The 22,297-nt window shown below is 66.2% G+C and overlaps 4 protein-coding genes across 5 annotated transcripts; 1 reads left to right on the forward strand and 3 right to left on the reverse strand.

Moving 5' to 3' along the window:
* Positions 1 to 1,158: 1,158 nt before the first annotated feature.
* On the reverse strand, positions 1,159 to 9,063 carry NELFB (negative elongation factor complex member B; the record flags this gene model as incomplete). The annotated part of the gene is made up of 13 exons (XM_027968300.2): positions 1,159 to 2,011; positions 2,166 to 2,274; positions 2,395 to 2,536; positions 4,425 to 4,531; positions 4,605 to 4,747; positions 4,881 to 4,976; positions 5,142 to 5,244; positions 5,779 to 5,891; positions 6,601 to 6,786; positions 7,386 to 7,616; positions 7,952 to 8,051; positions 8,212 to 8,375; positions 8,650 to 9,063. Coding segments are annotated over 13 exons (2,055 nt in total), but the record flags the coding sequence as incomplete, so codon positions are not given.
* A 183-nt stretch (positions 9,064 to 9,246) lies between these two features.
* Positions 9,247 to 13,722, reverse strand: STPG3 (sperm-tail PG-rich repeat containing 3). The gene is made up of 6 exons (XM_027968309.3): positions 12,654 to 13,722; positions 12,410 to 12,564; positions 12,173 to 12,307; positions 11,989 to 12,077; positions 11,615 to 11,909; positions 9,247 to 11,527 (listed from the first exon to the last, which is right to left on the reverse strand). The coding sequence occupies exons 1-6, from the start codon at positions 12,758 to 12,760 to the stop codon at positions 11,394 to 11,396; spliced, it is 915 nt and encodes a 304-aa protein (XP_027824110.1). The 5' UTR covers positions 12,761 to 13,722; the 3' UTR covers positions 9,247 to 11,393.
* Positions 13,723 to 14,617: 895 nt separating this feature from the next.
* Positions 14,618 to 18,405, forward strand: CIMIP2A (ciliary microtubule inner protein 2A). Of its 2 annotated transcripts, XM_027966056.2 has the most exons (7): positions 14,618 to 14,687; positions 16,286 to 16,500; positions 16,591 to 16,853; positions 16,949 to 17,075; positions 17,268 to 17,362; positions 17,641 to 17,758; positions 18,113 to 18,405. In XM_027966056.2, exons 1-7 carry the CDS (start codon positions 14,632 to 14,634, stop codon positions 18,199 to 18,201), a joined length of 963 nt encoding a protein of 320 aa, XP_027821857.1. In that variant the 5' UTR covers positions 14,618 to 14,631; the 3' UTR covers positions 18,202 to 18,405. The 2 variants fall into 2 exon arrangements, with proteins under 2 accessions (XP_027821857.1, XP_042101293.1); XM_042245359.1 differs by lacking the exon at positions 17,268 to 17,362.
* On the reverse strand, positions 18,194 to 20,632 carry TUBB4B (tubulin beta 4B class IVb). The gene is made up of 4 exons (XM_027966055.2): positions 20,496 to 20,632; positions 20,107 to 20,215; positions 19,920 to 20,030; positions 18,194 to 19,400 (listed from the first exon to the last, which is right to left on the reverse strand). The coding sequence occupies exons 1-4, from the start codon at positions 20,550 to 20,552 to the stop codon at positions 18,340 to 18,342; spliced, it is 1,338 nt and encodes a 445-aa protein (XP_027821856.1). The 5' UTR covers positions 20,553 to 20,632; the 3' UTR covers positions 18,194 to 18,339.
* Positions 20,633 to 22,297: the final 1,665 nt, after the last annotated feature.

The raw sequence follows: 22,297 nt of genomic DNA on the forward strand, positions 1-22,297 counted from the left end.
CCCCTCTCCCCCCTGCACTCTCCCCCGCCTCCATGGGGACGTCTCCCCTTCACCCTCCACCCCACACCACTGCACCCTCCCTAGGAGGTACTCCCACCCCTCCTCCAGCCCACGCCCCACCCAGCCCAGAATTCAGGTCCTCGTCTCTAACCTGGTCTCTGCAGACCCCTCCTCACCTTGCTGCCCACCCCGACCCCTCTGCCAGTCCAGTGTGGCGCTAAGATTCCCAAACAGCTGGCCTGGAAGTGGGCAGAGCCCCCACCTCTCACGTGCTCCTCTCCTCCCCTCCCCGAGTTTCTGCATGGACACTCCCTTCCTCAGACCAGACCTCCCAGCCCCCGGCCTCCCGCCACCCTGCCCAGTCCAGCCTCAGGAGCCTCGAAGCCCTGAGGGTCCCTGAGCTCAGCTGCGCCCTCCCACCCGCCCACTTGGGCCTCTTCCTTCCTGCAGCCCCCACCCAGTCCTTGCAGCTCGTGCCCTCTACCCACCAAGCCCCCAGCCAGCAGACCGCCCACTCTCTTGTCCGGCCCCTGGTCCGTTGGGGCAGGAGCCTGGCCCCGCTGGCCTGTCTGTCCACACTGACCATGAGCCTCAGGTGGGTCACGTGGGCCCCGCCTGGGCGCTCGCCCCTCCCCGGGCCTAGTTCCTTCCCTTCCCTCCTCGGTGACCTGTCCTGACTTCCTGCCCAGGACCTGGCTCCCTGCTTCCTGCGGGAAAAGCCACAGCCGGAATGGATCCGGTGCCCAAAGCCCAGACCTTCCTCCTCCCTGAGAACCCTGCACCTGTGAGGGGCGCCTGGCACGGCCCCCCACTCCCCCTCGGTGACACCCCAGCCTGGCCCTCCCACACCCCTTCCCTATTCACTCATTAGACACTCGGGCTCCTCCTGACCCCCAGGCCTTGCCTCCCCGGCCTGCAGAGCACACCTGTCAACATCAGTGGCCTCCACACGGCCTGACGCTCAGCAACCGGCCTCCAGGGCCAACCCTCTCGAGTCCTGTGGCCCCCAGTGCCGCCAGGCCCTGGCCCCACCATCCACAGCTGCTGTCCCCCGGGGGCCAGGCATCACGGCCGTCCCCAGGGAGACAAACACGCCAGGAAAGCTCTCACTGGCCCGCGCTGCCGCCACATCTGTGTGCACGGGAACCGCTCAGCTGCTGGATTTACCAAAACACCTTTTATTTACAGGAGTGAGCTTGCACTGTGAGCCGCAGCTGACCCTCGCCTGGCCGTGTGCTCCAAGGGCAAACGGAGGCTGCGGGGCGGGGGCGGCGCTGGGTCTTCCTCCCTAATGCCTGCTCCCCGGGGCTGGGGGCAGGGGCAGGAGCTCCTTAGAGAGAGCTAGGCTTTGTCTGCAGACGCCCCTGCCAGCAAATTGTGTGATTCTGCCAATCCGTGGTGCCAACCATCCTGGCCTGCCCTCTTCCCCGTGGGGCTCAGGCCCCACCCCACCCCTGGGAAAACAGGTCACTTTTTCCCAGTCCCAGCTATGGCCTGGCCCGTCTGTCTGCCCAACAGCAGCGGAAGCCTCCGACTCGAGGAGGCAACTCTCTGCGGCATGGGAGCGGGAGGGCCGGGGAGGCCTGGAGCAGGGCTGGGGACCGGAGAGCAGCGGGAACGTGGGGCTCCACATAGGAGGTCCACCCAGAACCCAGTTCAGGGCAAGGCTGAGGTGCAGAGCAGGGATGCCCTGCCCACAGGAGGCCCCAGGGTCTCGCTCAGCCCGCACCCCATCTCAGGAACGGCCAACGCGCCTCCAGCAGAGGGTCTGCTCGGGCAGGAATGCGGAGCCTCCTCTCCAGAACGACCGGGGCCACACCCCCATCAGGGGCCCTGCCCGCCCTGAGCGGCCCCAAGCAGAGCCTCAGAGCACAGCGGGGGCAGGCACAGCGGGCAGGGGCAGCTCCAGGGCTGGCGTCTCTGGGGCCTGGGCTGGGCTAGGCTTCCGGTGGTCCAGCTGCTCGAGCTTCTCTCCAAGCTGGGAATACAGCTCCTTCACTGCCTCTCCACTCTGCGGGGGAGGCCCAGGGCACGTGTGTGTGTGGGTGCGTGCGCACACACCCCCCCACCCCCACGGGCAGGCCGGCACGGGGACACGCGCACGCGCAGGCTCGGGCCAGCACAGGCAGCGCAACCCGAGGGTGCAGGCGGGTGTGGGGGCGCACCTGGCCCGTGGGCTCCAGCGCCTTCTGCAGCGCCTCCAGCTTGGACGGGGCCACTCGGTGGTGCAGGTGCAGCAAGAGCCGCAGGACGTGCCGCTGCACGCTCTCCTTCCTGGGGGAGGGGCAGGCGGCTGCAGGCTGCCCACGGGCCCCGCCCCCGGCCCAGAGGCCCCGCCCACCCCACCCCACCCCACCCCCTTCCAGCGGCCAAGGACGGACCGAGAGAACGCACCTCGGGGAGGCGGTGAGGAGGAAGCCGTCGAAGAGGCTGCTGCAGAAGTCCTCCAGAGCGAACTCGTCAGCCAGCAGGGCCAGGCTGCCCGTGAGCAGGTGCAGGAAAATGTCCCCGAACGCCAGGTCGCCAAAGGTCTCCACTGCAAGCACAGCAGGCGTCCCCCAGCCGCCCCCACCTCCCCGGCCGGGCCTGAGCCTGAACCGACCCAGGCAGGCAGGCAAGTGCTGGGGGCGTCCGGCGGGCCTGGGCCTAACAGGGAAGGTCCCAGGGTGAGGCGGGGAGGGGACAAGATCCTGTCGCTGGGGTTCCGCCCAGCGGCCAAGGCGACTGGGGTGAAGTGGGCTCCAGCAGACACACAGTGCCGAGGCGGACCCCCCACCCCACCCGCCACAGCTGACGCAGGTCTCCACAGCCTCGCCTGGCTCACAAGACACTGAGGTGGGCACGTCGTTAGTGTGCTGAGAGATGTGGCCAGCAAAGCCACCGCCGGGGAACAGGTGCCCTGGATCCCCCAACACGCCCCATGAAGCCCTGCAGACCCCAAGACCTGAGGGGCAGCGGAAGTGAGCTGAAGGAAGGCCCCTGTCTGACTCCTGATCCGAACAGACCATCTGCACGAAAACATCACGCGACAACGGGGGAAACCATCAGGGCCTGGACCCCGACTAACCGCGCCACAGTCACGGCTTTGAGGGTCCACGTCCCATCAGGACACCTGCTGGGCTATTCCGATCTGGTCTGCTGGGGTCCAGGCTCTGTCCCGCCCGTCACTGAGGGGACGGAAGCCACACACAGAGCCCCCTGCAGGTGGGCAATGGGCCTTGGGCTTCACTAGCCTGCGCTTGAGTTCATAAAAGACTCCCACCAAAAAACGTTTAAAAGCAAAGAGAATTTTTAAAAACCGACACCCATTTTTACTAGAACCTCGCAGTAACAACGAAGCAGCAGCTTCCTCTCCAGAACTGGAGACCTGCACCCGCCCAGTGGGTGGGATCAGACCTGCACCTGGCCCATCGGGCGGGCGATGCTGAGACTCCCCCTCCAGGATATCCCACATCCACACACACGCGATTCAACCAGACAGACACCACAGTTCCCAAATGAGCAGGAAGAACTTGGTCAGCCCAAGTTCCTAGAACTGTGCTCCTGGAAGGCTCCCAGCCGAGAACCCCCCCGCCCCGGAGAACTCCCCATGCTGATCCTGGAGCCGGCACACTTGCCCCCCTGGGGTATGGGCCCCGCAGGGAAAGTTGGTCCGCCATGCTCCAGGCAGGTCCCTTAAGAGAGAGAGGTGGACAGTGAGAGGGCCAGGTCAGAGCCAAAGATACAGGAACGGGAGAAGCTGGGCGGATGAGCTGCAAAGGGGCCAGGGCCAAGGACGGGGTTTCTGGGAGCTGGAGGGGACAAGAAGGGTCTTCTCCGGGGCCTCCAAGAGGAGCAAGCCCCACCCACACCTGCTTTAGCCCTGAGAGACCCAGTGTAGACAGCCGGCTCCCAGAAGCGTAAGAGTTAATTAAGTTCCTGTTCATCAGTTGGGTGGTGGCTGTATAGAAACTAACACCCACGCCAGGCAGTCTCCTCCATAAAGAAAAGCCTGGAAGCAACTCGCAGCATTAGACCCGCCAGTGGCCACGTGCACGCTGAGCGCGCAGCATCACGCCCTCTCCAGAAGCCGCAACACCCCGACAGGACTGAGCCAGCAGAGGCCCTGCATCTGTTGTGTGCTGGGCAGGCTGGGTGCCCCCGACTGGCGCCCGCACCCTGGCTCAGCCTGCAGCTGGCTCCTGAAGGGCCCCCGGATGCCCCCAGCCTTCCTGGCTTGCAGGGCCCCTCCAGTGTGCACAGCAAGGTTCCCAGGAGCCTCTCCGCCACCTCAGTGGGGAGCTCTCACGCTGGTCTAAGGGCTTGGGAGGCTCCGGGCCCCTCGCCCATTGGGAAAGATGGCACCGGCTCTTGGGGAACGCAGGCTGTGGTGGGGGCCGAGGGTGTCTGGGGAGGACGGCGGCGTCCCACGCCCGCACACTCACCGAGCCCCGGGAGCAGGCGCAGCAGCGCGTTCTTGTTCCTCTGCTTGGTGATGTGCAGCACGTAGTACAGCCCCACCTCGCAGGCCATGCGCTGCTCCTGCAGGAACCTGCACCCCAGAGCCGTCAGCCCCCGAGCGGCCCCGCGGGCCAGGGCCCTCCCCGCCACGCCCGCAGCCGTACTTGGTGAAGCTCTCCGGCAGCGTGTTTGGGTACGTGACCGGGGCCTTCTCCTCGGCCGGGAGCTTCTGATCCACGTTGAACGTGTGGTCGTCCACCACGAAGGACATGAGCATGGGCAGGAACCTGGTGACCAGCTCCACCTCCTGGGGCGCAGGCCCTGGAGCTGTCGCACGGCACGCCCGCCCCGGACCCCAGCCTCCGGCCACCCCCCAGCCGCAGGCCCGGCGCCCCAAGCCCCACCCCAGGCCCCGCACGGAGCCCACCCGCCCCTGTTACCATCTTGGGCTCCTTGAAGACCTGGCTGTCGATCATGTCCCACGCGCCCTGGCCCAGCGCCAGCAGCCGGAGCAGCAAGAGGAGGTCCGGGCTGTCCTGCAGGGAAACGCAGGCCTCGGCAGCTCGCCCAGCGTCCTGCCCTGACCGCACGCCCCCAGGGCTCAGGCCCACGCGCCGTCTGCCTGGAGGGGGTGTGGGCTCACCCCAGGGTCACCCCCACACACGCCCCGAGGCAGCGTGCGGCTGGCCGGGCGCACTCACCCTGGGCAGCACCTCCTGGCCCACCAGCTCCTGCAGGTGCTTGACGGTACTCAGGGACAGGGTGTTGATGGCGAAGGGGTCACATAGGATCATGGACAGGTCCCTGTGAGGACACGCCCACAGCGTCAGCCAGGGCGGCTCGCGGCCCGCACAGCCACTGGCCCGGGAGCCAGCCCTCCCTGCGGACCACGTCACCCCACGCCGGGCCCCTTTCTAAAAGCTCACGGCTCACAGCTTTCCCTCAACGTGCTCAATAAGCTGAAAGACAAGAGTTTTTTTTTAAAAAATTAAGGTCTCATTTTGGTCAAGGTTCTGATCCAGGCTCCACAAATTCAGTCAGGTTCTCTCAAGCCCGATCCCAGACCGGGGACAGGGGCCACCCAGACAGCACCTTGCTGCTAGCCAGACTGCCACCTCTGGACGCAGCAGGCCTGTCTGCTCACAGGCAGGCCAGCTCAGGTGCCCGGCCCGGCTGAGGCACCACAGCCTCACCCCAGCAGCCAGGCCTCTCAGTCACGGGCTCGGACACCAGATGGTCCTCCTAAAACGCACGGGAAAAAACACCGCTCCCGATGGCGGCCACGGCGGGCTCGGGTGGACGCCCGCGGACAGGCACCCACACCAAGTGGACCCTCACCCCAGGACTTGCTCCTGCCCCTTCTTCACGCCGTCAAGGAAGCCCTGCAGCTCGCGGGCCCTCTTGCTGTCCACAAACCGCTCTCGGATGCAAGCGTCCAGGCACCAGGTGAACTGCGGGGAGAAGGCAGGGTCAGGGCTTGGCCAGAGATGGCGCCTGCAGGCAGCTCTCCCCACTGCCTGAGCGCTCAAGCTTGGGCTGAGCCAGGGACCCCCATCTCATGTCGCCAAGGACCCGCTCGGCGTGAGGAACAGGACTGCACAAAGCAAACAGGCCCAAGGACCCACGTCTCCAGAGGCCAGGCAGTGCAAGAAAGAGGCCAGGTGTGTGTGTTCTGAAACGGGCCTTCCCGGGGTCCCCACTGCACGGTGGGCAGTGCCAGGTCAGAGTGTATCACACCACGAAGCCCCTAGGGACGTCGTGGGGGGTCACACCGCGTCCACGTCAGGACAGGGCAGTGCGAAAAGCCCTGTTCCAGAACACAGAGCTCACCACGAGGGCTCTGGAGCAGGGGGGAGGCAGACCCCAGGAGGAGCAGGGCGGTGCGGCTGGCCCGGAGGCTGCGGACAGACAGGCCCTGCAGCCGGTGGGGGGGGGGGGTGGCGCTGCAGGGCAGTGGGCCCGGGGTGGAGGGCCCCGCCACTGCGTCCCCCCGCTGGGGGCCGGGCCCACGGCGTCCCGGGGGAGGGGGCCCCGCCACTGCGTCCCCCCGCTGGGGGCCGGGCCCACGGCGTCCCGGGGGAGGGGGGCCCCGCCACTGCGTCCCCCCGCTGGGGGCCGGGCCCGCGGCGTCCCGGGGGGGGAGGGGCCCGGGGCGCCCACCTTGTGGCAGGGGTCCACGGAGCAGATGTCGCCGACGTCCAGCTCGTGCAGCGCCATCAGCAGCTCGGCGCGCAGCGTGCAGTAGTGCACGTTGCGGGTGCGCAGGAAGAGCGTGCGCAGGAACTGCAGGACCATGTCGTACAGCTTCACGCTGCGCCCCACCATCCGCGTCAGCCTCTGCACCACCTGCCGGGACGCCAGGCCTCACGCCCCGCCCGCCCCCCGCCCCTCGCCCCCGGCCCGCAGGACGCCGCTCACGCTGGGCGCAGCGACTCTGGTTTGGAGGACGGTGAACCGTCAGCCCCGAGGCTCCTCTGAGAGAGTGTCAGCCCGGGCCCCAGACTCCACGTCGGGTCGGGCCTGCTGCGGCCGCCCTGCTCCCGCCTTCTGTGACCAACGTGTGACATCTAATGTGTGGGCTCCACCCCTCGGGAGCCTGAGGAGCCCAGGAGGTGCCCTGATCGCTGGGGTCACTGAAGGGTCCAGGCACCCGTGGCAACGAGTCAGTGCCCAAAACACATTCGTGCAGCAGCAAACGAATCAGAAACAGACACAGGGAGAACTCAGGGCTGAGAGCAGACAGACAGCTGGCCGAAAAGGTCAGCCAAGCCGCCCAGCGCAAAGTACGCAGAAAAGACAGAAAAACCCACGTGCAGGGAGGCTGCTGCGATGCCCCTTGCCAGCCCCACAGATGAGCCCAGGCCTCCAAGAGCAGACAGGCGAGCATTCTGGGGGCGGGAGGGGGCTGGCCAGGGAGGCCCGCACACAGCCCTGCCCCGCCTCACCTCACCCTGGCGCCTGGTCTTGGGGGAAGGGCTGAAAAAGTTGTGCAGGACAGAGAGCTCCGTGCTGAAGAGCGCGCTCTCCTTCTCCACGATGTACTGCTTCAGCAGCGGGGAGACTTCGTCGCCGAAGAGCGCCTGGTTGTCCTGCCAGATCTGCCGCTTGACCTCCACCGCGCAGGCCCGGTACAGCTCCTTGTCGGCCATCACCAGCTTCAGCTTCTTCTCAGGAACCTACAGAATCGACAGGCCACCGTCAGCAGCACCCTGCCCTGGCAGTCTCCCTCCAGACAACCAGCAGGCCTCAGCACCCCCCACGGCAGAGACCACATCCATCCCAGCCCAACTGATGGGGACACCTGGGACAGGGCCCCCGGGCCATGGCGTGGGCAGGAACCACAGACAGCTTTTCCCCAGAAGGGGCTCCACACCCCGGAGCACATGCCAAGCTTCAGGGTCAGCTTGGCTCAGGGACAAGCCAGCGCAGGGAACCGCGCTCCGAAGCTGTCTCTGCAGGGACAGGCAGCTCAGGAGCCCTCCCCGGAGGGAGCCAGCCGGGCAGCTGTTACCTTGGGCAAGTGCTTCATGACGCACATCACCACCGGCTGCAGAGACGGCATCTTCACCAGAGAGAAGCTCTTCTCCAGCAGGTCCTCCAGTTTCTTATACCTGGGAAAACTCACATTGCTGAGGGAGCAGTCACCTGCGGGTCCCCAGACCGGCAGTGCCACCGGCGTCCCCTTTTTCAGGACGGCTGTGTAGCCATGGGGAGGTGAGCGCTGCTAACTGGGGGTTCCTGGCTGGGGAGGGGGCTGCCTGTCTCACTGACCTTTCCTCGGCCTTGCCCTCTGAAGCGATGGCTGACACACGCTCCAGCAGCTTGTCCCGAAGCTCATCAAAAACCGACTGGTGGAACTCCAGCCGCGGCGTCCCGTGCAGGTCCAAGAAAGGCAAGGCCGACTGCAGGGAGGGCAGCAGCACGCCGTTCTCTGTCTAAGGAAGCAGAGGTCGGCGTTGCTTCCTCGGGGCGGCAAGAGAGACCTCAGCCGCGGCCGCTCGTGGTCAGGCGCCCTGGCTGACCCGAGCGCTCGAAGAGGCAGACAGAAGGGTGTCCGCGCCGCGCCGGCTGTAGCAGCAGACGCTGGGAGCCGCCCGCCGGCCGTCGAAGCGGCCCGAGCTCGGCGTGTCCGGCCCCTCTGGGCCGCGGAGCAGACGGATACGCCCGCTTCACACGCGCGCCTGCCCCCGGCCCCTCGCGCAGCCCCACCTGGAACTGCTCGATGGCCTTGAGCGGCTCCGTGCAGTTGGTCAGCGTCTCCTTTAGGTCCTCGCCGTTGGCCACACCCAGGTCCTGCAGCCCCGCAAACAGGGCCGAGGCCCCGGTCCCCACCCGGCCCGGCGCCCCATCCCCGCCGCGCTCCCCCGGCGCTGCCGCGCTCGCCACGGGCCCTGCAGCGGTCCTCTCGCCCGGGCCTCGGGGGCCGCCGGCGCTCCGCTCCCCCGCGCCCTCCAGCTCGGCCAGGTCCGCCCGCAGCGCCGCTCCGCTCGCCCTGCAGCCGCCCACTTCCGCTCCGCGCAGCCAGGTCCGCCCGCCAACGGGCTCCCCGGAAACGCCGCCGACGTCGCGCAGGGGTTCCCGGGAGGAGCGCCGCGTCCCGCGCCCGGCAGAGACAGCGCGAAGGCGGGGCCCGGGGGACGCACGGGTCGCCGGCGAAGCGCCGCCCACCGGGCCCGCCGCGCCCCTCCTGCGCGGCCCCGCCCCGCCCTCCTGCGCGGCCCCGCCCCGCCCTCCTGCGCGGCCCCGCCCCGCCTCCCGGGCCCGGCTTCCTCTCGCCGAGCAGGACGCCGGAGCGGCCCCGGGGAAGCGGGCGCCAGCGCTGGGCTGGAGCGCCGGGGCCCGTGCCACCGGCGGGTGGGCCTGCTCCAGGAGATTCAGGACCGATGCTTTCGCCGGGTGCGTTTTACTTAAGAAATCTTTGGCCGCGCGCCGGGGAGTTAAACTCGCACCCCTCTGCGTTAGAAGTGTGGAGTCTTAACCACTGTGCCGCCAAGTGCCTTTTATTTTTTTTAATATTGATTTGGTTGTGCCGGGTCTTTGCGGCTCGCAGGATCTGCGTTTTAATACTCATGAAAAACCCTTTTGCTGACCTTAGCGCCCACAGGACCCTCTCATCCTGGAATTTGGTTTCTTCCCTGTCCAACCTGATGAAGCCCGCGCCACAGAACTGTCACGAAGACCAAACTAATGGGACGTGCCTCAAAGCAGGACGTGCCTAGCAGAGGCCTGGGCACGCAGTGACACTGTGACAACGGTGGCTGTCCTCTCATTGCCTTGAGCATCTAACCCCCTGACTAACCCAAAGTGCCAGGCCCTCAGGCTAAGGTCCAGCCCCACTCAACAGCCCCCCTTGCAACACAAGAAGCCCATAGAGGGGGGAGACACTGCCTGTTCTGCACCCTCCGCGGGCTCCCTTACTGAGCGTCCAACCCGCGGGCTCCCTTACTGAGCGTGCAACCCGCGGGCTCCCTTACTGAGTGTGCAAGCCCCTGGACTCCCACACAGCCCTCTGCAGCTTCTCGATCCCGCCAGCCCCCTCCTGTCCCATCAGCCTTGCGCCCTCCCGAGCTTGGCCGCACCAAATGTAACATCTGCTCCATTTCCATGTGCCTTTGCTTCCAAGGTTTGCTCTGCCAGAAATCCCCTTCCTGCCGCCCAGCAAACTCTGGCTCATCCTTGCCCCAGAAGCCTGCCCTCCCCAGCCCAGCTGGGGCGTTGCTCCGTCCTCCCTGCTGGTCCCTCTCCCGGCTTGGAGTCCTAGGAGCTGCTGGCGGCGCACCTGTGAGCAGGGCTCCTCGTGCCTGACCTCGGGCCAGGCGCCACTGCTCTGACTCTGTTGCCCTCTGGCCCGCTGGTCAGCCCAGGGCCCAGTGCCACAGCCTGCAGTCCCACCGTTCTGATTCCCAGGGTGCTGAGGCTCGACCCACAGCTGGTTTGGCGCTGGGGGAGGTCCCAGGTGCATGGCGCTCATGCTCCCTTGTTCTTGGCTTCCCTGTGGAGAGGGATGATGCCAGCACCGTGGGAGTAGCTCTCGCGGTGCCTGTTGAAAGGGTTGAGCTTGGACAGAAGAGACAGAGGAGGGGTCTGGCCAAGGGCTTCGGGGACACGGGGAGGCCCCTGGAGGAGCTGGTGCAGGGACAGGAGACACCGCAAACTGCAGGAGGCCCCTGCAGGGAGGCAGGCTTGGGGCCGACCCCTGGGCAGGAGGGCAGGGTGGTGGCGATGCGAGCCCATGCCAGGCCACTGCTGTGGGTGAGGCAGGGCCTCACGGTGAAGCCCAGGGCATCTGTTGGCTGCAGCCTGGTCTACACAACCCTGGCTGAGCTCACAGGGTCTTGGGGCAGCTGCAGGGAGAAGTGGAGCCAGGCCCTAATGAGCAGGTCCTCTGGGCCTTACCTGGCTGGGGAGCAGGCTGACCCCACCTCAGGACGGCAGCCGACTCCCACCTCCACCCGAACAGTTGACTCCTCAGCTCAGCAAGCAGCCCGACCCTTAGGAAGACCAGCAGCTGGATCCCTCCACTGGCTGGCACAGCTAGGTGGGGGCATCCACACGGCCCAGAGACCCCTCCCACCAGGCTCAGGCTGCAACCCCAGCCACTCTAGAGAAGAGAGCACTGAAGGGAAAAAAGAAGGGGACCTGGCCAGGGGACAGCAGACGCAGCAGGTCCGCTGCAGGCCACTCTGCAGGACGGCTCAGGGGAAGGGCCAGTGGTCGCCACACACACACAACTCGGACGAACCAACAGCACCTTGGTATATAGCAAGGGGATGGCCCCTCCTCGTCCACAGCTCAGAGGGGTTGGCTGGTCAGGAGAGTGGACCAGAAGTGCCCAGAGAGTCAGAAGGCCAGGCCGGGGGTGGGGGCACTGAGTTCCAGAGGGAGGCCCAGCAAGGCCCCGGGGGGCAGGGTTTCATGTGCTGACCCGGCAGGCTGGGTGGACCCCGCGGGCTCTAGAGCGCACAGAAGGGGCCAGTGTCGTGGCGCTTGGGCTTCCGCACGCCTTGGATGACCACCCCAGGTGCCGAGGGGAACCGTGAGCTGTAGCAGTCCTCCACGTCGTAGGCGGCCGGGCCTGGGGTGCAGGCTGCAGAGGGGGGGCGGGTGCAGTCACTGCGCCCACCCCTCCCACCCAGGCCCACCCCTCCCGCCCCCCACCTCCCCCCCACCTTACAGGAGCCCAGCCAGGAGGCCAGCAGGGGCGAGCGGCCCATGGAGAAGGCGGGTGGGCACGGGCCCTTCAGACGGCAGCCCGGAAGGATGTTGTAGGTGCTGGGGCCAGGGCCCGTCTCTTCCCCTGTGGGCGGAGGGGCCTGCAGGAGGGGCTGGGTCCGGGGCCCTGCGCCCCAGCCCTGCGGCACCCCCCGGCGGGCTCGGGCCTCAGGTGGCCTGGAGGCAGGGCGGCCCCTGAGGCTGAAGGCTGGGCAGGCCGGCGGGCTGGGCAGCTGATAGTGGGCAGGCGTCGGCCACTGTGGAGAGATGCGGCTGAGGCGGGCCTGCCCCCCCGGGGGGTCCGCCCAGCCCAGGACCTGCCAGGCCCGCCCCCACCTTCTGCTCTCGGTTGAAGTCAGCTTTCTGGGTGAAGGGGCTTTCACTCTGGAACCACACAGTCTGCCACGCCCTGCGGCCACCGCCCTCTGCAGTGGGGACAGGGTCACAGGGGTGCCTATGGCCAGGGGTCCCTCTCCAGGTGAGAGGGCGGGCGGTGGGGGGCAGGGGGAGGGGCACGCACCATGGGTGGGGTGCCTGCGGCCAATGCTGAAGTGGGGGTGTGGGGAGGACTCTCGCAGCGATGCATCTGGCACCTGATACTTGGTGGGGCCGGGAACATGCAGGTCGGTCAGGATAGGCGGGCGTTGCTCCAGCACTGGTGGAACAAGCCCTGGGCCTGGGTCCTCCCAGCGGCCCCCACCCGCCCCGCCTGCTCCCCCGACCGGCCCGGGGCTGGGGAGCCCGAGCCCTCACTTACACAGCTCCCTCAGGTTCCAAGTGAGGGGCTCCGGGAGGGGGCTGGTTTGCGTCCTGAGCCCCACCTGGAGCTCCTGCACTGCTGGGGGCCACATCTCCTTCCAGGTGGCCCCCAGCCCTAGCTCCAGGCCTGACAACAGCACAGCAGCATCGAGCCTGCGGGAGACACGAGCAGCCACCGTCCACGCAGCCGGAGGGCCGCCCAGGCCACTGCCCCCTAGCCAGCCCACCGCGCGGGCAGTTACTGGGAAGTCACAGGTGGTTTCTGCTTCAGGGAGCCATGCGTCCAGTGTCTGCCTCCATTGATGTGAAAATTTGCCAGGAATTTCACCGCCTTCTGGTCAAAATTCATTATCAGGGCCTCTGGCTCCCCTCCCCTAGGGACATCACAGGGCTCTGTGACCTCACTGACTGGATATGGGTCCCCCGTTGCCAGGGACTCCCTGCGAAGCACTGTCCAGCCCAGAAGTGACCCCTCCGCTGACCCGCACGGTGGGTTGGCCTGGGATCAGCCACGGCCAGCAGGCCCCAGTGACTCTCAACTCCGCTGCCCTCTCTCCCTCCTCCCCTTTCTTGTTCCAACCCGTCTGATCTCCTGGACTTCTGGGTCTCCCGGGGCTCTAGGGCCCACTCTAATAGTGCTCAGGAAGGACTGAGGCTCTGGCAGAGGGTGGAGAGGGAGGCGGGGGCTGTGGGCTGCTGAGCCTGCAGGGCCAGCCGAAGGAGACATGGGGGAGGGCAGAGGGGACTCCCCAGGGAAGGGGGAGGCAGGCCTGGCGGCTCAGGTGAGGCTGGGGGACACTGTCCTCTGGGGGGCACAGAGCCTGGACGTCATCACAGACACAAGGGCTGCTGAGGCTGAAACGCGAAGGCACGATGCCGGGTGAGCGGGAGTCCAGGTGGGCGCCAGGCCCCCGCAGTGCCTTTCGGAGCCGACCAGCCGACCCGCCCCCGGCCCCGGCCTTGGCCTCACCGGGGCAGCGCAGCCAAGGATGTCCCATCCCCCAGTCCCCCATGCACGCCCGTCTCTCCCTCTCCAAGGCCCCCCCATCCGGCGCCGCCGGGCCTGCCTGGCGCTCCTGTCGGTAGCGGTAGCGACTCGCTTGAGGAAACACACCTTTAATCAGGGCGAGGGGCTCCCCGCCTGCTCCAAGGTCGCTCCCTGGGGAGCAGCTCGGGTTCCCCGGGACAAACCCTGCCGCGGCGGATGACGCGCACACCTGTGCTCCGCGGGCCGTCTCCTCGGGACCGAGTGGAAGCCGCGGGTCAAAGCCCGGCCACCGGCGTCCCCACGTGAGAGGTGGTCTCTGTGCTGGTGAGGTCAGGCCGCCAGCGCCCTCACTCGTTCAACTGAGGCTCTGTCCTCACTGTGGGCACGCTTCACGGGCTTTTCTGTTGGGTGTTAACTTCCCATGGGTTTGCTTTGGGAGCTTGTTTCTACCGATACCGTATCTGCACGCAGCACTCGCTGCAGACACTTCCCCGGCCCTGTCACCTGTCTCAGTATTGATTATTCTGTTGTTTGACATGTGCTTGAACCTGCTAACCGTCCCCTTTATGCTACCTGTCTTCATTTTTATGCTTAGAAAGTCCTCCCTACACACCCCCCCCAAAAAAATCAGGATTTGTTTTAAATGGAAAATAGTGATAGATCAGGAGACATGGGTTCGACCCCTGGGTCGGGAAGACCCCCTGGAGAAGGAAATGACAACCCTTTCCAGTCCTCTTGCCTGAGGAAGTCCCACGGACAGGGGAGCCTGTGGGCTACAGTTCCTGGGGTCGCAAAGAACCGGACTTGGAGACTTAAAGAGCAGTGCCAGCTCCAGAGCAAAGACCCCCGAGGACAGGGTCCCAGTGGCCCCCTGCCTCAGGAGGCTCGCTTGCTGAACCTCGTGGCGGTGCCTCCAGAGTGGCCAGCGCCTCGTGCATGAGGAGGGGGCTCACTTAGCCTCACCCCGAGGGGCTGCTTTTCACCGGGCTCCCGGCCTCCTGCGGGTTGTGAGCTTCCTGGCAGGGGCCTGCCCCTCTCTACCCAGGGGCCTCCCCAGTGTGACAGCCCCAGCCTGTGGCCCCGCCTTGAGGTGGGAGTGCTCACCAGTGCTGCAGGCAGGGCGACTCAGCAGTCAGTCCTCCTCACAATGGTTGCCAGGCAACAGGGCTCCTCTCTGGAAGGTGGCAGGCGCAGGCGCAGGGCTGGGGGCAGCCCCACAGAACGGAGGCATAATGACAGCCACTCAGAAGCACAACCTCTTCTCGCCAGAACCTCACTACATCCCTGGGTAAGCACCACGGCCCTGGGGCGGGCCTGGGGTCCCCGGGGTCGGCGGAGCATGGCTGGGGCGTCAGGGGACCCCAGAGCTGTGTCTCCAGGAAGCTGAGGCCAGAGCAGGGGTGGGGGTGGGGGTTGGTCCTTGGGCAGGAGCTGGGAACCGGGGTGCCCGGGGAGTGGGGTGAGGCTGCAGGCCAGCCAGGAAAGCCGGGGCAGGTTTGCAGGGGCCTGGCCAGCCCGCCCTACCGGTGCAGCCTTGCCCGGTGGGCGCACGTCTGCGGAGAGCAGAGGCTGGGGACGGCGTGACAGCTGGGCGCACTGGCCTCTCCCTCCAGAGTGTGTCCCGCTTTAGAGAGCTGAGCTGGGACAGCCCTGGCCGCCCAGGGGTTAGACTCTGCTTCCACCACAGGGAGCAAGGATTCGACCCCTGGCCTGGAAACTAGGACCTTGCATGCCCTGTGCCCCCAAAACATGAAAAAATAAAAAGATAAAGAGGAGATGAGCACCTGGGGTGAACTGACAGGCATGGCCTTCAGGCCGCCTTGCTAGTGTCCTCACATCAAAAACAAAAATGGGGAGTTCTCTGGGGTCCAGCGGTTAAGACACTGAGCTTCCACTGCAGGGGGCACAGGTTCGATCCCTGGTTGGGGAACTAGGATCCTGCCTGCCACGCAGCATGACCAAAGATAAGCAGAAATGGGCCTCCTCGCTGACGCACAGTGTGCACACTGACACACACTCAGACCACACGCCGAAAAAGGCTAGTAAGAACAGAGGCAACCCCGGGGACACTGAAGAGGCCCTGACCTTCAGGCTCAGCCTCGCTCAGCTCGCTGACTGACCTGCATCCACTTGAGCAGGTGTTTTGATAGATTGCCTATGTATGTATGTTGGCATCTGCTACCTGTGGCCGCGCTGGGTCTCTGGGCACGGGCTCTCCCTGGCCGTGGCGAGCAGAGGCCCCGCTCCGCGGCAGTGCCCGGCTGCTCAGCGCAGTGCTGTCTGGCGGAGCACGGGCTCCAGGCGCACAGCCTTCAGGAGCTGCAGCAGGCAGGCTCCGTGCCTGTGGGTTGCTCCGTGGTGCATGGAATCTTCCCAGACCAGGGGTTGAGCCCGTGCCCCTGCACTGTGCCCCCAGGCAAGTTTTAAAAAGAAACACACACCCCTTGCTGGCACACAGGCCACTCCTCCGGGCTTAGCCATGGCGCCCACGCCACTTCCCCACAGGCCTGAACCTCCCCCACGAGCAGCGTCCTCCCACACCTTCCCGGGATCCTGCCGGCTCCCGTGTGCCTCAGCCCAAGGCCCAGCCCGTCTCCTCCCTGCGACGCTTTGGCGGGCAGAGCTCCCTATTCTCTCTTTCGGCCCCTTGTTGGAAAATGGGTGGCGGATGGCCCGCAGACGGTGGGGAGGACGACGCAGCTCCCCTCCCACGGGCCAGGCCTATTCTTGGTGCTTGGCCTGAGCGGCCCACTCAAGCCCCAGGAGCCCCAAGTGGCGGGGCTGCCGTGACCCCGCTCTGCAGGCAGGTGGAGGCTCTCGTCTGAGGCCAGCAGGCCAGACCCACACATGCTGGCGGGGCCCGGCCTCGCCCTCTCGCCTCTGCAGCTATGCCGGCTTCTACCCGCAGCTGCGCTACCGGGTGGGGGACACCTACGGGCGCACCACGGCGCAGCTGCTCACAGACCCCAGCGTGCAGAAGAGCCCCTGCTCCGTGCTGGCCCCCATCGCCAAGCCCCGGTTCGTCGAGGACTTCAGCGAGCCCAAGCCACCGTCTGTGCCCTGCCGTGACCTGACCGAGCCCTACATACCCCACTACACTGGTGAGCCGCCCACGCCCCCAGCCCCGGCCCCGCCATGCCCCAGGATGCTCTCCTGCCTGCTGTGGCTCAAGGCTGCCCTGTCCCACACAGGTCTGAAGCCCTACAAGAACTTTGAGATGCTGGGCCGGTTCCCACCCCAGGAGGCGGATGCCCAGGGGTCCCTGGGGGGTGAGAATGTATCCAGGCAAGTCCCACTGCCTGCAGGCTTCATGCCCTATCCCCCCTATGCCCCCTGCCCCCCGGGCAGGAAGGGGGACTCCAGGGACCTTGGACACCCGGGGCTGCGGCTGGCATTAGGGGAAGAGGTCTGGAAGAGCACCGCCCCTGCCTGCGAGGCCCCCGGGCAGTACCAGGTAACTGAGGGGCACCCCGGGCACACGGGCACCAGGCCCCACCCCAGCCAGACCTGGGCGGGGGCTGGGCGGTGACCCATGCCTCCCCATTCCAGCTGTACCACTGCAGGAGGGATGAGTCCCCACCCCTCGCCCACTGGCAGGAGACACTCGACGTGGGCAGGTTCCACAGGCTGCCCCAGCTAGACCACCCCCAGCTGATCCAGCGCAAGGCCATCTCAGGTGCGTGCCCTCCCCACCAAGGCCCCAAGGGCCTGGGGGAGAGCAAGTGAGGCTGCCCGTGGGCCTTTCCCAAGGGTGGGCGCTCTGAGGGCCCACTCCTCTTTAGGAAGAGGGAGAAGCCTACACAGACTGCCTTGAGACCCCCGGGGCAAGTGGGGACCTGCAGGGGACCCTGATCTCCTCCTTCCCCAGGTTACGCAGGCTTTGTCCCTCGGTTTGCCTGGGTGATGGGGATGAATTATCGCGATGGGGTCACACAGGCTATGGATGAGTTCGACAAGAGCCAGGTGTGTGGACACCACCCCTGGGTGAGCAAGGCCGTGTCCACCCTCTGGCTTCCCTGGAGGACGCTCTGCCCAGAGAGGCTATCCCCTCCGCTCCGCGCCCCTCCCAAGCCATCTCCTTCTGACTAGGTCTTGGCTCCCAGGTCTGGAGTGTTGTGGGAAGGGAAGACCCGAGCCACTCACTTTCCAGAATGCCAGCCACGCGCCCCCGGGACATTCTGCTCCGTGGTTTCCAGCTGGGGAGGCAGGACATGGCAGCGCTGACCTGCCTGTCTCCCTAGTTTCTGCTCAGAAATCCCATCTGTGCCCTGGGCGAGAGGCTGCCCAGCACACACTGGCCCAGCAACGGCGTCTACAGAAGCCAGGGCCTGATCCCTTTCTACATGGGCTTCATACCATGTGAGTGCGGGGGGGCCCCTCCTGGAAGAGGTCGTGGCGACAGGCCACTGAGGGGCGGGGCCAGGGGCTGGGCCCTCTTAGCCAGGCCTAACCTCAGGCAAGGTTCCCCTGGGACAGGATAACCCAAAATTCCCTCAGTGCCTCCGCTTCCCCAGTGCGGAAGGGGCTCACTGACAACCCTGACTAAAAGCCAAAAGGCCAAGTGCCTGCAGACCACACGCTGGCCTCCTGGGGGTTTCCTGTGCACAGGCTGGGCCCACCTCTGGGAGGCAGCCCCCGGCCCCCGCAGCAGCCCTGCGCGCTCCCCATGCGCGCAGTGAGCCCAGGGGCTCAGCGGCAGCATCCCCCTCGCAGCCATGCAGGACAACTACGCACTGACCTTCGCCAACAGCACCCGCAGGGCCTATCGGAAGGAACTGGAGAGGCGTGGCCAGACACTATGAAAACGCTTTAATGGTGGTGGCTGTACAGCACGCGATGTCGAGACAGGAAAGAACACACACACAGTGAGACAGACTATCAGAGCGGGCTGTGAGTGAATAAAGAGTTCCCACGGCCTCAGCCTTCTGGCTCCGGCCGCTCTAGGCCACCTCCTCCTCCGCCTCCTCCTCGAACTCGCCCTCCTCCTCAGCCGTGGCGTCCTGGTACTGCTGGTACTCAGACACCAGGTCGTTCATGTTGCTCTCGGCCTCAGTGAACTCCATCTCGTCCATGCCCTCGCCCGTGTACCAGTGCAGGAAGGCCTTGCGCCGGAACATGGCCGTGAACTGCTCCGAGATGCGCTTGAACAGCTCCTGGATGGCCGTGCTGTTGCCAATGAAGGTGGCCGACATCTTCAGGCCGCGCGGCGGGATGTCGCACACGGCCGTCTTCACGTTGTTGGGGATCCACTCCACGAAGTAGCTGCTGTTCTTGTTCTGCACGTTGAGCATCTGCTCGTCCACCTCCTTCATGGACATGCGGCCCCGGAAGACAGCGGCCACGGTCAGGTAGCGGCCGTGGCGCGGGTCGCAGGCGGCCATCATGTTCTTGGCGTCGAACATCTGCTGGGTGAGCTCGGGCACCGTCAGTGCCCGGTACTGCTGGCTGCCCCGGCTTGTTAGCGGGGCAAAGCCGGGCATGAAGAAGTGCAGGCGGGGGAAGGGCACCATGTTGACGGCCAGCTTGCGCAGGTCGGCGTTGAGCTGGCCCGGGAAGCGCAGGCAGGTGGTGACCCCGCTCATGGTGGCCGACACCAGGTGGTTCAGGTCCCCGTAGGTGGGGGTGGTCAGCTTCAGCGTGCGGAAGCAGATGTCGTACAGCGCCTCGTTGTCGATGCAGTAGGTCTCGTCCGTGTTCTCCACCAGCTGGTGCACGGACAGGGTGGCGTTGTAGGGCTCCACGACGGTGTCCGACACTTTGGGCGAGGGCACCACGCTGAAGGTGTTCATGATCCTATCTGGATACTCCTCCCGAATCTTGCTGATGAGGAGGGTGCCCATCCCAGACCCAGTCCCCCCACCCAAGGAGTGGGTCAGCTGGAAGCCCTGCAGGCAGTCACAGCTCTCCGCCTCCTTCCTCACGACATCCAGCACCGAGTCGACGAGCTCCGCCCCTTCCGTGTAGTGTCCCTTGGCCCAGTTGTTCCCGGCACCGCTCTGACCTGCAAGAGAGGGCAGCCGGTTGCTACTCAGCCAGGCGTGTGCTCACCACTGATCACTCGTGCCAAAAAGGCCAAACGACACACCGTGTGGATGACGCACAACCCCACCCCGCGGGTGTAGCAGACAGGCCCCCAGACGGATACGGTAGCGACGTACCCGAGGAAACCCGCTAACACGGTTCAACAACAAACCAGCCCCTCCCACGGGCAGCCTCTGCCAACTCCCAAGAGCAGACGAGCTGCCACTGCCTCCAGCTCAGCCTTCCCGGCAGGGAGATTACATCTGCCTGCTCCTTCCCGGCAGGCAGACAGCTGGGCCTTCTCGGCAAAGCCGCTTTAGGTGAGGGGATTGACTAACTCTTGAGAGGAGGAGGGCGTCCTGGAACCCAGCTTCTACTGAGGATACAGAGTGGATCAGAACTTCGGCTCTGCGAGTCCTGAAGATGGCGACACTGGGCACCCCCTGACCTTTGCGCCGTCCTGTCTATCGGCCGCCACCCACCCCGATCCGCGGCTCACCGAAGACAAAGTTGTCCGGCCTGAAGATCTGCCCGAAAGGCCCCGAGCGCACAGAGTCCATGGTGCCCGGCTCCAGGTCCACGAGCACAGCGCGGGGCACATACTTGCCACCTGGGGGGCGGGAGGGCGTCAGCGAGGGGAGGGCCGCGGGGCGGCACGGGGGTGGGGAAGGGGCGCGGGGCCTCACCGGTGGCCTCGTTGTAGTACACGTTGATTCGCTCCAGCTGCAGGTCGCTGTCCCCGTGGTAGGTGCCGGTGGGGTCGATGCCATGCTCGTCGCTGATCACCTCCCAAAACTACGGGAGACGCGGGCGGGCCGGTCCAGGGCTGAGTCACGCCGGAGGTGCCCGGAGCCGACCCCGCCCCGGACGGCGCGGCGCGGCGCGGCCCGGCCTTCCCTTCCCCCGCCGCCCGGCCGTCCCCACAGACCCCAGCCGCTGCCCGCCGCCCTGACCCCGGTTGCGGCGCCGCGAGGGGCCGCAATGCGGGGGCGCCGCCCGCCGGATGCCGCCATCTTTCCCGCCGCCAGCCCGCCCCGCCCGGAGGACCCGCGCCGGCCCAGACGTCCCCGCTCACCTTGGCGCCGATCTGGTTGCCGCACTGGCCGGCCTGCAGGTGCACGATCTCCCTCATGGCGGCGGCGGCGGCTGCAGCGGGGGCGGCTGCGGAGGAAAGAGCCGAACGAATGCCGAAATGCGGGCGCGCAGAGTGCTACAACCGACGCTGCGCCGGCGCTTATATACCCGCCGCGCCCGCCCCCGCCAGCCTCTTACTGGGCGTCCAGAGCGAGGCTGGCAGGCGGCTTCGTTTGATTGGCTGTAACCCCGTCAATCGGGCTGCCCAAGGCCCGCCTTCGCGGCGCCGCTCGCTCTTTATTGGTCCGTCGCGGCCTCTGCACTCCCTATCCAAGTTCCCCCCCTCGCTCTGCGGTCTTCTGACCATTGGCTGTTTCAAATGATTGATTTGTGCTCCCATTGGCTGGCTCCTCAGAGCACGCCGACAGCCTTCCGCTATTGGCTGGCGGGGCCGGCGTCCTGGTAACCGCCGCAGTGCCGCGGGGACCGGCGCGGGCGGGGCGCGGGCGCGGGCGCGGGCGCGGGCTCGGGCGGGGCGCTGCGGGGGCCGGCCGAGCCCCGGGCAGGCGGGCGGGGCGCGCCCCGTGGCCCTCGCGCGGGCCCAGGCCTCGCTGTGCGCCTTTTAGAGGGCGGCCAGGCTCATCTTGCGGAGTCTTGGAGCGGAGGAGGGGCTCGGCGCCGTTCACACGGACTCCCTCGGGGATCGGGGGCCGAGGGGCGGCGGCGCCTGGCCCGCCCCCTGAGCTTTGGAGGCCGCCTGCCCCCTTCCTCGGTCCTCAGGCCCGCACGGGTCGTGGGCAGGTGGGCGAGCGCGTGGGGCCGCGGCGCCCGGCTGCAGAGAGGTGGGCGCGGGGCGGGCGGAGCAGGACGGGGCCCTGCCCGGCAGCGGCTTGCGGCTTGTTGTGGAGACCGCGCTGGCCTGGCGCCTGTTGCCTTGGTGCCTTGGCCCCAGGAGCTCACAGACCCGCGTGGAGACACGAGGGCCGCGCCCAGGTCTCTGGGCAACCACAGATAGGTACACCTGGCTGAACAAATGCTTGTACTTTTCCTTGAATTTTGTTTGGAGGGGAAAAAAAAAAAAAACTTATTAAAAAAAAAAACAGTTAACTTGCATGTAGTCACACTTTTAATCAATCATTTCAAAAACAGTACGCTTGCGTTATGTTTTCGTAATGTTCGCCATGGACAGTCTCTCTCGCTGTGGCCACGGGTCCTCTCTCGATTCTGGTTTTCTCAGTGAGGTTCTTACCCTCGTTTGCTCTCCAGCCCATGGATGTTGTGGGCAACCCCTGGTCATTTCTACCTAGAGAGATTGTGCTTGCTCTTCACCGTGTACTTCATGACAGCGCCGTTTCCTGGCGTGCTGCAGCATTAGGGCACTTCACGGTACACTTAATCTGGGGGTGAAACGGTTGGTAGATAGCACGCTGGCATAGGGATGAGTCTTTCCATACCCTGAGAGTGGTCTGCAGCTGCAGTCCTGAGCCTGACCTGAAGCGTGAGTCAGCATGTCAAAGTAATAGTTCCTGAAGAGCTTAGGGGACCAGCCCCTTCCCCTGCACTAGTCCAGGAAGGTGGGCCCGGCTGGTGCTGGCCACAGGCAGTGGCTTGTCGTGTGTGCAGGGTCCCTGCCTGGCATCTAGCTCTGCAAAGTAGCTTAGCTGCCCAAGCAGGCCTGCGAGGCCCTGCACTGCAGCAGGGAGGCTGCACCGAGTCGTCACGGATCAGCGAGAAAGGGAAAAACTCAGACTTTGCTCCAAGCGAGCCAGTGAGCTGGGGCACTTTGAAATGTTTGTCAGAGCC

The sequence above is a fragment of the Ovis aries genome, chromosome 3, assembly GCF_016772045.2.
Source record: "Ovis aries strain OAR_USU_Benz2616 breed Rambouillet chromosome 3, ARS-UI_Ramb_v3.0, whole genome shotgun sequence".
NCBI classification, from domain to species: Eukaryota; Metazoa; Chordata; class Mammalia; order Artiodactyla; family Bovidae; genus Ovis; species Ovis aries.

What these genes read in the sequence shown, in the direction of transcription:
- STPG3 (XM_027968309.3), bottom strand. Translation starts at nt 12,760, where the DNA reads ATGAATTTTGACCAGAAGGCGGTGAAATTCCTGGCAAATTTTCACATC. An exon ending in AAACCACCTGTGACTTCCCA is followed by an intron (nt 12,565 to 12,653) that starts GTAACTGCCCGC and finishes TGTCTCCCGCAG; the next exon opens with GCTCGATGCTGCTGTGCTGT. An exon ending in GGCCTCCTGGCTGGGCTCCT is followed by an intron (nt 11,528 to 11,614) that starts GTAAGGTGGGGG and finishes CCCCCTCTGCAG; the next exon opens with CCTGCACCCCAGGCCCGGCC.
- CIMIP2A (XM_027966056.2), top strand. Translation starts at nt 14,632, where the DNA reads ATGACAGCCACTCAGAAGCACAACCTCTTCTCGCCAGAACCTCACTAC. An exon ending in GAACCTCACTACATCCCTGG is followed by an intron (nt 14,688 to 16,285) that starts GTAAGCACCACG and finishes TCGCCTCTGCAG; the next exon opens with CTATGCCGGCTTCTACCCGC. An exon ending in CTACATGGGCTTCATACCAT is followed by an intron (nt 17,759 to 18,112) that starts GTGAGTGCGGGG and finishes TCCCCCTCGCAG; the next exon opens with CCATGCAGGACAACTACGCA.
- TUBB4B (XM_027966055.2), bottom strand. Translation starts at nt 20,552, where the DNA reads ATGAGGGAGATCGTGCACCTGCAGGCCGGCCAGTGCGGCAACCAGATC. An exon ending in GCAACCAGATCGGCGCCAAG is followed by an intron (nt 20,216 to 20,495) that starts GTGAGCGGGGAC and finishes CGTCTCCCGTAG; the next exon opens with TTTTGGGAGGTGATCAGCGA. An exon ending in GCCGGACAACTTTGTCTTCG is followed by an intron (nt 19,401 to 19,919) that starts GTGAGCCGCGGA and finishes CCTCTCTTGCAG; the next exon opens with GTCAGAGCGGTGCCGGGAAC.